General features: G+C 35.5%; 1 protein-coding gene across 5 annotated transcripts in view; it reads left to right on the plus strand.

Moving 5' to 3' along the window:
• Window positions 1–13,889, plus strand: part of ANKIB1 (ankyrin repeat and IBR domain containing 1) — an 87,975-nt gene that overhangs the window by 46,513 nt on the left and 27,573 nt on the right. For all 5 annotated transcript variants that reach the window (XM_074535948.1, XM_074535970.1, XM_074535965.1 and 2 more), the window contains exons 4-5: window positions 4,903–5,085; window positions 11,524–11,641. In XM_074535948.1, coding sequence (XP_074392049.1) covers window positions 4,903–5,085; window positions 11,524–11,641 — 301 coding nt within the window. The remainder of the gene's footprint in view (window positions 1–4,902; window positions 5,086–11,523; window positions 11,642–13,889) is intronic.

A 13,889-nucleotide genomic window follows, 5' to 3' on the forward strand; every position in this document is an offset into this window, starting at 1 on the left:
ACAGTTCATACCAATTTTCTGCTATATGTAATATGAGATTGCTTTTACACTTTGTCCAGCAGCCAACTTTAAAAAAAAAAACATTGAAAGATTTACTGTGTGATGTTTTAAAATTATTTATTCTGAGTTTTTATGCACATATATACAGCTCAAAAAACTGTCAGAGTCTTTTTTATTGTGATTTTGCATTTACCTTTCCCAGACTTTGTTCTTTACATATTCTTCATAAGGAGACAACTTCAGCTTCTTATTTTCCATATGATTCTGTCCTGTTTGTCTCTCTTCACAGATTCTTCTGATGTTTCTGGAATTTTTTCCACACTTACTTTGTGCCACTTTTTGAAAGTAGTCAGTGGATTTCTTGACTTACTTAGTACTGATTTTTGAAAGTGGGCAGTGGATTTCTTGATTTTTTACGGCTTTTGCAAGTTTAATGAATCCTTGGGAATTGTTAGTGAGTGGTTCTTTTTTTTTTTTTTTAATTAGGTCTTACAGACTACTCTGGATGAAATCAGGAATTGCTTCTCCTCTCATGTTTGCTGACTGTTTTGTCTATTATCAGTCACCTATGCAGTCTGAAATTTTAATTTAAGAGTCCTTAATTTAAGAGTCCTTTATCCTAAATATACTTGGCAGATGCAGTGACAGAAGCTCTCTTTATTTTTGTGTTTTCTTCCTTGCAGCACTTTTGTTCTTAGTAGCCATGTTACCTTTATTGTTATGGTTTTAGTCAGGTCATTCACTAAAGCCTTTTTTTTTCCTTCTTTTAATTACAGAATTGTATTCCACTGGCTGATAGAGTTAGTTTGTTTATTTATCAGTTTGTTTGGGGTTTATTTAAAAAAAAAGGTATATAGCATTACCTTCTCTATGATTCTCACATTATGCTTGCTGATTGTGTTCCACCAAGTTTCCAGATATTGTCTGAAAATATTAAAGTTTGTAATTTCGGTTCCCCAGCCTCAGCTGTGCACCCCCTGAACTGAATATTCTTCTCTGCCTTCTGGTTTTTCATTAGTCCTTTCTATAGAAGTTCAGATAGTGTGTTTTTATTTCCAATATCCAACCCTTCTTTCATTCTGTTACTGTACAGATCATCCTTAGATTTTTGACTTCTAATGAATGAAAACTCCACTTCCTGTTGCCATTCTCTATGCTATTATTTAAGCTTCTGCCTCTTTGGTTCCCTGCTCATTTCTGAGAGGAGTTAATAGGATGCTGCTGTTGGATGCTGATACTTGACCTCCAGTAATACAGCCTGAACCTTGCCCCTGGACCTTCTGTTTCTGATGCCCTGAGTTGTTACAGCTCCTCAAGCTCCACACCAGCAGTTTGTATTCAACATGTGCTTAGAAATTATTTACATTCTTACTGATTTTTACCAGGGAAGCAAGTCACCCTGCAGTCTTTGCTAGGCTGAAGTATGCTCAGACCCAGCTAATTATATGCATGGTAACTGAATGACATAGGGGTGTTGTCTGGCTCTTTCTTTCATCCAAAATAAGTCATGGTTATAAGACTGATTTAGAGCCTCTTGTGATGAAATTTATTGGTAAACAAATATCAGGCTGTCTCCTAGGTCTGTGTTACTACTGCTTTTATACTGATTGTCAAATTTTTATTCTTTCAGATTTGATAAAGAAACTAATTGCAAAGGACTATAATAGGTTGCTCTTGTTATCTTGTTTTAGTGCCACTTATTTGATCCAACTCCCTGATAAATTCTGCCTATAGGCATTTCACTCCCAGGTCTTCTGTCTATCCTTCCTCAAGATGAGACATTTGCTTTTAAACATATTTTTATTTACATTATTATATAATAGAGGACAAATGTGCATGTTATATGAGAAAATGGGAGATAGCAATTAGCATTGAAAGATCTCTGAAAAATGTTGGTGAAAAACACATACATAAAATTATTTGACATAAGAAAGGTTGTTTCTGGTACAGAAATGGTAAACAGAAGAAAACTTTAGTAACAAGTTTCCAACGTATTTCAATATCTAGTATTTACAAACTTAGACTTCAGATTTACAAGGGATTTGAGCAAGGAGTCTTCTGCCTGTTTCTGCCTTCATGTCCCTACATGGGGCTGTACAGTGATGTTAGAGTTAGTCACGCCAGTTAAAAAAGCTTCAATTTCAAGAGCATGAAAAAACTGGGTCCATGCAGTAAAATCCAGGCAGACTGCAATGTCAGAAAGAATCACAGCTGCTGCAGAATGAATTGTGGTTCTGGAGCTGGGCTGCAGCTTTTAACTGCAGACTAAAGTGAGTTTGTTTTTAACTCATCATAAAAGTTCATGGTTTGTGCTTCTTTACAAATTGTGGTTGTATTTTTCAGTGTCTGTAATGTGATTCATTTGATAAATCCAGGTACTAGACTGCTAGTTCCCCATTTAATTATATAAACTGGGTTAGGTTATGTTGGCAATACCTGTTGTAGTTGAGTAAACCATTTCTGACTCTAATTTGCTTTCAGTTTGTCTTTGAAGAAGAATTTACAGTCTGATCCATGTGGATTGCTGTTGGCCAGAGTTATGTAGTCCTAACTAGTCATGGTTTCTGCATTAGGAACACAGTGTACTCCCCCAAGTTCAAACTTTAGAATACCTTGGATCTGAGATATCCTAAATTCTCCAGTCTGTGGTCTGTAGTCCTTCTAACTTCTTCAACAAGAACAAGTTTATGAACAGGAACAAGACATGCCTTCACCAAGCCTGATACCAGGAGATCGGTGAAGGAATTTAACAATTATCTCTTTGTTCCTACAAGTATTTAAAGATTAAAATTCTTAACAAAAAAAAAAAAAATGGGGAGAGACAAAAACTGATCCTAATCCTCAAGTTGTCCTCCCCCTCTCCAGAAACTGAAGGTCTCTTAGAACCCCAGGAGTGCCTTTTTCTCATTTTTTGCAGTGGTTACTCTCACTTCAGAGCAGCATTCCTTTTTACTGTCTCCTTCACTTTGCACCACCTTTCAAGAAAACCCCTGTTCTGTATCTTTGCCTCTTGGGTGAAATACCTACAAGTTGACTTGCTCCAAGTTGATAGTCAAATGTACAGTCCTGATACTGCTCCATTCACATGCGTTAGATTTTTCCTCCCAGCAGAACAACTGTGTGGAATCCACTGCTAAAGATAGTTTGGGTAAAATTATGTGCTTACCTCAAACTACTGAATAGACAATAATAACTTTCATGCTGAACAGATTTGGTTTTATGCAGATACATTCCACATTATCAAACTATATTTGGCATATTAAATGGTATTTTTACAATTGTTTAAATGGCTAATATGATTGTTCAGATTATTAATCTCAATTAATCAGGCAACGCAAGACTTTTTAACAGTGCTTTGGATAATAATGCCATATTCTAGAGAAATATGGTATCATTATTAAAAACATGTTGCTCTGCAAATTCCTCATCTTGCAGATTTGATTTTGAACTGCATAAGTCTATGGAATGTTCTTTCAAATGTATTTATTATTCTTTTTCCTGAGAAGGTGTCTCAGTTGCCTCAGTTAAATTTCTCTTAGAGGTTAAAAAGAACAGACAGAGTGTGACACTCAGGTTAACAAAGTTTTGGCAATGTTAAGAAGTTTAGATAGAACAAAGGTTAACTGTTGGCTGTGTATCTTGGTAATTATCCCAGTATCATCTGTATTTCTGCCTGATACTCTGCTATGAAGATCAAATACACAATGACACTAATATCTTCTCAACTAAATCTTGTTGTTGCACTGGTTTGTGGTATTTTTGGATTTGTATTTTTTTTGTTTTAGAGAATGTGGGAAAGGTTTCCCAATCTACAAGAATTAATCCGGGTTTGCAAAAGATATTCTGTATTCTGCAGTGAGAGATGAAGGAAATTTTCTCTTCTACTGGAGAAGAAATTTAGGAGTGTCTGATCATGATCTAGAAGGTGTACATGAAGAACAGATAATTTTAGAAAAGTTTAGGGATTTTCAGAAGTACTAAAAAATTAGAACCTGAGTTTTGAAATACCCTGGATAGTGTTGTTACAGACATCATGCTCTGAAGAGAAGATAATGTTTATAGACTTTATTTAGAAACAAGATGAATCATTTTAGTAATGATATAAAGGTGTCATAATAAATCAGCAGAATGGTCCACCTGGGCCTTTAAAATCTGTGGCATATGCTGTCCTTGCATATGCTGTATTTGCATCAGGTCAGTATAGCAGGAGACCAAGTTAGCAAGTGAAGGAGAGCAGCACAAAGGTTTGATAGTTAGAGACTGCATTTTGGGAGGGTTACTGGCAAGAAACAAGGCTGGTGAAATGGCACAATGCTGCACTGTATTAGAATTGCTAGAATTAGCATTATTTCATTTCACCTTTTTCATGTCCTCAAAAAAAGTAGAACTGCCAGTAGTATTTTGTGCTCCCTGTGAATCATGTCCTCTGATCTGTCCTACCCAAGGAATCTCTTATTCTCTGTCAGCACAAATGCTGTACAAATGGTGTTGTACCTGTGTAGAAAGAATATTTAAAGGTTTTTATCTCCATCTTGATACATGCTTGAGGGCCTCAGGCCCCTCATTCTCTGTGGGGCACTGACCATATCAGTAAAGCAGAATTTAATCTTTAATACCTAACTAATATATTGTAAAAAATTACCTTGTAATGTATTCCTTAGATTTTGTGGTTCTGTGGACTTACTGTGGATATAGGTATAATTATGTGTGAAAGCAAGCAGTAATTTATTTCATAACAATAGACAATCCTTGTTTCTAAATACCATTCTTATTATTATTGTAATAATTTTTCTGTTCTTGGTTTGTTGGGTTTTTTTTACTTCTTAACTCACATGCCTTTTCTTTAGGGTGATATTAGAGTTTCTCATAAATAACTGCTTACTTTGCCATTTTACTTTTCAGCTTCTAGTAAAACATGGTGGAGATTTGTTTGCAGAAAATGAAAATAAAGATACCCCATGTGACTGTGCAGAGAAACAGCACCACAAAGAGCTGGCTCTTAACCTGGAATCTCGAATGGTATTTTCACGTGATCCTGAAGCTGAAAGCATTGAAGCTGAGTATGCTGCTTTAGACAAAAAAGAGGTCAGAGGATACTTTAAATCTGAAGTATTTTGCACATTTATACTTGTAGCAGTTACACTGTGACACAAGTCTGCAAGTATTTCAGTAGGTACTGTACTTTGTACTTTGTATTTGTAAACAGTTTTAGCACTGCTCTGTATAATTTTCAGGTTAAGCTCTGAGAACATAACAAGTACATTGTCAAAAGTAAACAGAAATTTTATTCATATCTTAATTATGTGGACTGGCTTGTGGGCTGTGAGGCTGGAAGAGATACAGTGAGGCCAGTAAGCTTGGAAACAGTTTCTCTAAACCAAACTTTATTTCTTAAGATGCCTTTTTGTCTCAAAAATTAGGACAGAAGAAATTCTGAAAAGGAGATCTGTGCAATAGAGTAGGGAAACTTTTCCTGGATCTTCCTGGACTGAGACTGGGTTGAATGTTACAAAAAACACTCAAAACTGACTAGTACAGGACTTCAAAATAGTGCATTTACTTTCTTATTTTATAACATGATGCCTGAAGCTACTGCATACCAGAGTTTATATGAAAAACAGGTAATAACAAGTGGGGTTACTTCCAAGTAAACTTTTGAAAGACAAAGACAATTCACTGACAAAAAATTGGCTTGAATTTTGTTATGCCTTCAAGGCACCTGTGATTCCATAAAGATAATTTAAAAGACCATACATGATTTGATTTTATTTAACTAAAACCACAAATAAGAATACATTTATAAATTATATAATTCAGTAAATATTACAAATTAATTCTGTTCAAATTAAAGGACAATAGATTTCTCTATGGTTACTCCCTTCAGAAATAGCATAGCTTTGGCCTTTTACTAGCTGAGCCCATTTATGACCTAATGATGTTTAAAAGAAAATACATGAATAGGCTTAGATCACATTAACTATTCCTCTGAAAAATGCCACTCATTGTCACTTTTATTTGAAAGGGAGCGAGTCCTTGGAGTGTCCATTTAATGTTTTGACCATTTTTCTTGGATAAATTCAAATATGAACAGCCTTAATTAGATATTTATTCCTAGATGAGACATTTAGAGATGAGGTTTAATGTAGTTAGTATGTTGAAATAGCAAATGTAATTAACACATTTTAATTTCTCTGAATATTTCCATGTAGAGGCATCCAGATTGTAAGAAGATAGTTTGAACTTACATTCTCTCTTGGCAGAAACAATTCAAAAGTCTGCAGCAGTTTCTTGCCACAATTGCAGTTTACCATTCTTTGGTTATTCAAGTAGAACTGTTTGAAACGTTATGTTTTCAGCTAGATCATAGCAATGTTTTGGCTTAAAAAGAAGAAAAAAATTTAAAGAGTGGTAGTATGCAACTCTATTATTTAAGTTGAATAATTGTTATCATATTTATACCAGGGGTTTGCTGGCATATACACCAGCACAGGTAAGAAGACAAGGAACTTACAGATATGGGTGGGACAAATCGGGAGCCACTTGAATAGGCTTTTCTGCAAGAGAAGATGTTGTCTCATGCCTGTTTAAGGTAGATGCTGAGCAAAACCAGCTGAAAGACTTCATGCAAAGGACTGTACAGTTGTCCATTTCACATACCAGGGCAGCTTTCCCATGTGTTCTGAATGTTCACAAGCCAAAAAACGTCAGCCTGGAATTTGGTACACCACTTGATGACCTTGGGGATTTACATAGAGCAGTTCTGTCTTCACATTGTCCCTGCTGATTTTTCCCCCTTTCTTTATGACTTTCCAGTGGGATAATTTCTCTAACATCTTGTTTATCTCTAAGAGAGCAAGTGCTGGCACAAGGGAGATGCCAAGAGCGTCCTAGCTTTCTTTCAATCCTAGCCCTCAGAGTGGCTCAAACCAGTTGAAAAGCCATTCTTAGGAAGAGTTGCAGTGAGCTGCAATCCAAATGGCTGCATGTCCTCATCCTCCAGGCCGGCATACAAATGTCAGGGATGGGTAGTGCCAGCTGCACTTACCACTGCCTATGGTGAAGCCTCTGTCAAAAGCCCCAGAGCACAGATGCTTCACCAAAATTGCCTCTCAAGAATGATCCTCTACTTTTTTTCTCTCAGTTTCATTTTTATATATTATTAAGCACTGAGGGATGGAGTGTACAAAATGCTTGTTTAGCATAGTATTCAGCTTGTAATTGTTGCCATTCAACATCCTTCCAAAACAGAAAATATTCATTCCTGAATAATTAAAAAACTTTGAACAGTAAGAAATGCATTTTTCAAAGGAACTGCATCTTTTGAATGAAGGTTACAGGAAAAGATAAAACATTTGAAAACCATGAGTAGGATTTCTTCCCAGGCAGAACAGCTAAATGGGCTTAACTCCAGTGTTTAAATCTGCACAGTAATATCTGGAATGATAGTACCCAATATCTCCCCTTCAGAACCTGCCATGTTTACAAGAGAACACAATAATCCTTCCTTGCTTGATTCTTTGCTCTTACTCTGTTGAATAATCTCAGAAAAAATCTTTGATATGTAAAATCTAAATCTAGCTTTTAAATCTAATTGAAGATACACTAAATAATATGTCATGAAGTGATTGTTCTTAAGCTGGTTTTATAGATTTTGGTTGTTCTTTTGCACAGTCTTTTACATTGCAATGTGTTGTAGCATGAGAGCGTATTTGTCTTGGTGCTGTATCCTGGGAGTGCTCAGCCTGAAATGGTCTTTCCTTTCAATCAAATCATGTCATGTTTTAAATTTACATAAGAAACACCTGGGAATGAGCAGTACCTCAGAGCAGATCATCCAGAACAGTTTTGGCTCTCAGTCAGACACAGTGAATTACTTATGCAATAGCAAAATGTATAATTTCTTCATTTCTTCATTCATATGTTCCACTGACTACTGAAGAAATACACTGCTAGTGAGTGTATCACAGATTTACTGAGTGTATAAAATTGGAGTGATTTTTTTCAATTCCTGAATTGACGTCATATAAATGTATAAGTAATATAAATACCATTAGTACAAAGAGTTATCTTAAATTATTCAAATTCATTTTATCTCTATGGATAGAGAATGGTTTATGAAGTGAAAGGAGAGAAGGGAACTACATTTACTTAAGATATTATATACATATAGTGCATATAATTTTACTTGAATGAGTTAAATGGAGTATAAATAATTTTTAATATATTACTCCATTAACTGCAAAACTCCATCCACCCATAAGAAAGGATGTTTACATGAAGTGTTCCGTCACCATTTAATTATATAGTCCTTACTGTAGCAAAGAGTTACTTTGCCCCTGTCTATTTTAATGGTGGTTTAAAAGTGAAGAAAGTAATAATAGTTTGAAATGAAGTGTTAAAATAATCAGCTTACATACTAAAAGTACTTTCAGGAGAAAAAAAAGTATCATTTATGATATCTAAGAATTGGAGAAGAAAAGAATTTCAAAGAAGGGCTTTTGAAAATACAGAAGTGTTGGAATCTGTAGTGAGAAGCTCAGCAATGCATTAAAGTAGTAACTCTTACAGTATATTTCAAAATCATTATATAGTTAAATAATGCTAATATTGAACAATGTATTTTTCACAGCAAATGTCAATAAAGAGTTCCACCATAAATGACCATTAAAGGAGGTCACCGAGCATCATAAACTGTAATCAAAATCCTTTACATGGATACAATCCTTTATGGCCTTGCAGAGATAAGTCCTTTAGTGTTCAAAGTAGTTAAAAACAGACCTCTGTGATACAACATCCTGGATGTACATCCTTATAACTAAAGACTGTAGCTTCACAAATCTCTACAAGACTGCCTTGTACACATTACATTTTTAAGGTTCCCATTGTATAAAGTCCTCACTCTGGAATTTCCAGATTGACCTCCTTAATAGTGCCAGTCTAAAATTTCTTTTCTTTCAGCTTCTTCTGTGGGGTCATATTTTATGAAACAAATGTCTGATGTTTCAAACCCATTCTTAGAGAATATTTCCCTCACTATTTAAAAAGATAAAATTAGGATTCTTAAAAATTGAAGACCCAAAACTCCCTCCTAGGTTGTGTGGAATGCTCCAGCTGAGGTAATATAGTAGTCTGTTACTCAAGGGAAGATACTTGCCAGTGTTTGACCTAGAACCGATCAGTTATATGATTCTGAGCATACCTGCATTTCAGGATAAAATACCAAGTCCTAAAATATGCTTATATATTGCAAATTTAACAGAAAAGATATTTTTTCTTATGTGTATGGTCTTCAAGAATTGAGTACAGTTGTGCTGACACAGCTGATTGCTTTACAATTGCAATTCAAAATGAAGTTCAGACTCAGTCATGACCATTCTGCTTCTATTTTTTTGCTGTACATGCAGCACAATTATAATCATTCTGGCACACAGTTGTTTCTATCCCTGTCTCTGAAATGTTTTTTAAAAACTATCTCTTTTGTAATAAGTTAAGAAGGTCAGTCAAATTCCAGCATGCTGTTAATCCAAGTGGCCCAGATTTATTTCAGTGCAAGCCATTAACGTTCAGATTGTCCTTTACTGAGTCATGCATGATCAGCACTGGAAGGACACAGAGAAACTGCCTGAACTTGAGCAATCAAGAAAAGGTCAGGACACTCACAGGTCATTTCTCTTCTGCTTTGCTTGCTTTCTGAACAAGAGCAGAGACCCAGTGCAGGTCTGTGGAGCATTACTCTTGCTGATGAAATTTCTAGTGTGGAGAAGCACCTGTTTATTTCACTGATTAGCTAACAGGAAACATCTTTGTATGAGTCAGTCATAAGTTTTAGATGCATTGTGGAGTTAATTATGATGTCTGGAATACAGGAAGCAAGTTACATTTTTAGGGTAGGTGTCTCAAAAGAACAAAATAATTTTGAAACCCAGGGTATCCATTCTCCCCATCGCTTCTGCCTTCTGCTTGTTATCCTTAAAGGGCGCAGCAGACTTTTACTTGGATTGTAACCTTTCGAGGACAGAACCAGTCTTTTGCTTTCTGCCCATGTGTGCATGCATACATTTGTGTCTTTACAATCTAGCACTGGTGAATCCTGGACCATGGTCTACATAAAACCAAAATATAGATAGTAAATAATAATGCATAGTCTTAACTGTCATTATCTGTCACTACTGCTGCTGTGTCCTTCTGTCTCCAGTTGCTGGAGACAATTGCCATTTGGTGCCCAGGCTCCTGATTAGTTCTGAGCATGTAACACTTTATGTCAAATGCTTTAAATATTTTGTTAGCTACCCTTTAAATAAATGAAACCAGTTGATGTAAGAATAGTGGTTTTTACATATCCTTTCTCTATCCATTCTCTTTGCAGACCTTCCCACTTTTTTTTTTCCTCTTCCTACCTATGGGGTATTTTCTCTGTGCAACACTAACAAATACATTATTTGTTGTCATAGTCTTCCTTTTTTAGTTTTAAAAATGAGTCTGTAAACATATGTGAGTATCTCTGCTCTCTTGCTTGGAGCTAATTCAGAATCCTAAAATTACTTCTTTTTGCCTTTCTGATTTGACCTTTTTTAATGCTGTAATAAGGGGATAGATCTCCAGACCAGGAAGGCAGCTGGATGATCTGCTCTCTGTAGGGCTATGAGAGTCGGCCATTGTTTCTCAAAAAGAGTTTTGATATCTCCATGTACAATATATCCCCAGCCTTGGAGATATCCAGAAGCTATTTGGGCATCGTCCTGGGCACTGGCTTTAAGTGACCCTGATTGAGGAGGAAGGCTGGAGCACATGACATTTGAAGGTCCCTTCCAACCTCAACCCTCATAGTGTTTCTATGAATATCTAGTTGCATGTCTCATCTGTCCCATTCAGGACTGACTTTGCTTCTGAAAGGGTGGATATTGCCTTAGAAGATCCAAATACTGGATTCTGCTCACAAACTTCTCACTGTCTAATGTCTCAATGTGTCCTCCTCCAGACCAATTCAGAATTAACAGGTCTCAATTAGTCTATAGTCGGACAATCTATATGCAATGTATGATAACCTGTCCTTTGTCTAGCTCTTCTCTAAATCCTTAGTTCAAATGTAGTCCTGCATTCTCATACCTATTCCACAATACCTGAGGCCTAATCACTGAATCAAAGTCCATCTAGATTATATGAAAATCACACTTTTTCTTGGGGGAGAGAGAGAGAGAGTGAGTCTGTGTTAGGCTAGCTTATCATTTGAAGATCGCTTCCTGCTATAATGGAGAACTTTAGAGAGTTCTCCATTGTATGTGGAAGAAATGCTTTTAGATTTTGAAGTTTACAAAAATCATACCATAAATATTAGAAAAGGACAGTGTTTCCATGTACCTTTGCATGGTCATTGGTGTGCACAGTGAACAAATTTTGTCCCATACTGCCTCACAGTTGAGATGGTGATCAGTAACAGTGCTTTGAATGCTTTCTTTTTAATATTGTATTAGAGACTAACTTGAAAACATTAGACATAAATTACCTTTTTTCTTCTTCTTCAAGCCATATGAGGGGCTTAGGCTTCAAGACCTGCGAAGGCTTAAGGACATGCTGATCGTGGAATCTGCTGACATGCTTCAGGCCCCGCTCTTCACTGCAGAGGCTCTGCTTCGGGCACATGGTAATCCCAAACCTTAAAGGCTAAAAAAACTGCTTTCAGTAAATTCAAAACCACAGTTTATGTTTGCACTTTATTTCCTCGGAAAAGAGAAGTAATGGTTAATAGCAGGAAACAGACCACACAGTACTTCAGAAAGAAATGCAGCTGCAGTATGTCAAAGAACATTGAGGCGGACAGGACAGGCTGATAGAAAAGTGAATCAAACTAGGAATTATAATTAAAGACAGTTTAACTTAAGCAATGTGGAAAACAGAACCACCCTATTTTGGTGAGAGACACAGGAGTAAAACGTACATGGTTTTATATGTCAAAATAGTTAAATTCATCAAATCTATTTTGTTCTGACCAGTGGTTTTCTGCCCCTATGTATTTGTGTATAAAACCAGATCAACATTTTAAAATTTATTTTTTCTTGCAATAAAAACAGTCTGAGCGTTGTAATAAGTGGTTGGAAATTGTCTTGGGGTTTAAATTATATGGGTGTATGTCCTTTGGAGGATTTTTTGTAGTTACACTTTTCATACAGGGTATGCTTTTCCATGTGCATATCTGTAACTCATTTATTTTCACTGAAATAAGTCTGTATTCTTGTTCAAGTTAAACTGGGGTTGTCAGAAAGGGGTATACTGGATTCAGTGTGTTTTCTCCAGACAAAAGTATCTCTGAAATTCTGTGTAAGCTTAGGCTTTGATTCAATGATTCAAAACTTATGCTTACTGAAGCATCTGCATTGTTACTTTATGCCAAAGGAACTACTCAGGCAGTTAATGGTTTGCGTGCTCATCACTGTGTTGCTGGAATAAGCTTTCATACCCTATTATTTCTGTGGGCTCCTTGTTAAAGTCAGTGGGAGAGGGAAAAGTGAAGCAGAAAGACATTATTTTAAACCCACAGCTTTTGGTACACTTTTATGAGGAGTTGTGGTACCTGAAACTTATCTCTTTTACATCATTTTCCATTGCTGGTATTTGTTTTCCTTTTAACATTGAATTAAGTAAACATGAACTTGTGCCAGTATGATAATATTTAAGGCACAGTCCTTGCATATATATTTATGTTGTTTCCTTGTTTAATTCTTATATTTTATTTAAAATGTATGCAATATTTGAATGCTATATTATATTCCCAGAATAGTCTCAGTAAGGCTAAAAATTATAAATACTTGACTGAGTAGGCTCCATAACCTGTGCAGATACTTTGAAGAGGAAAATTGTGGCAATATTCTCAAACTCTCAGCTCAGTCTGTAATTAGTTGAAAATCAGTGAGGTTGATGTAAATGGTGGAGAAATGTCTGCCAGTATCTAGCAAGCAGGAATTGAAAATTGAGAAGAAATCAGTCTGTGTTGGAAAGGTCATTCTACTGATGTTGCCTTAGTGATGTTCTGGTAACTTAATGCAATTGGCCAGTGCACAGAAAGAAGCACAAACAATTAGCAAGTCATGAGAAAGTCAACTATTTTGTCTGTAGCTGTATTGATTCAGCTTAGTAAAGGAAGTAACTCAGGTATTTATAGAGGTTTAGAATTAACATCAAACAACAAATTGTAATTTTTTTTTCATTAACCATTGAAATTCACAAAAGAATAATGTGAAATCTTGGTTTAATTAACACAAGGTGTGAAAAGCATGTTTAAATTCTTGGAAAGATCATACATATCTACTAGATTTAATAGTTTACAGTGATATAATAATTAATATTCACCAGACTTGGCTTTCTTCCCTTGTATCAATTTATTGACACAGACATTAAGACTGTATTTTCCTTTTTTTTCTTTTACTTGAGAGACAGAAGTATGTAGAATTAAAGCCAAGATTTAAAAAATGTTATTGTGGCAGTCACAAAGGCTGGTAACTTTACAGCTTTTCTACAAGTGTTTTTCAACATTGGTTCTCTTTTAATTCAGTATACAGCAATGGGTTTCGGGGAAAAAAAATAAGCAATTCAACAAATATACCTTGTGTTTTACTAAAATTCATAAGTTAGTGAAGAGAACAAAGTGGATCCATTTAGTGACATGTCTTAGCCCTTGCCTGTTTTAAAGATACAGTGCAACAAAGAAGGTCAAGAAAATGTCTGGCAAATTTTATCTGTATCTTAATATCAGTCAGCCCCTCTCTGAAAGGTTATAAACTTGGGGTAGTATGAAAAAATGCTGATAAAATTTGGGAATTTTGACATGTAAGTGTGTGGGTCTGTATCTTTAAACAATTGAAATTAAACTAACCTGTGATATATTTTAGCTTAGA

The sequence above is a fragment of the Zonotrichia albicollis genome, chromosome 1, assembly GCF_047830755.1.
Source record: "Zonotrichia albicollis isolate bZonAlb1 chromosome 1, bZonAlb1.hap1, whole genome shotgun sequence".
In the NCBI taxonomy this organism is placed as follows: domain Eukaryota; kingdom Metazoa; phylum Chordata; class Aves; order Passeriformes; family Passerellidae; genus Zonotrichia; species Zonotrichia albicollis.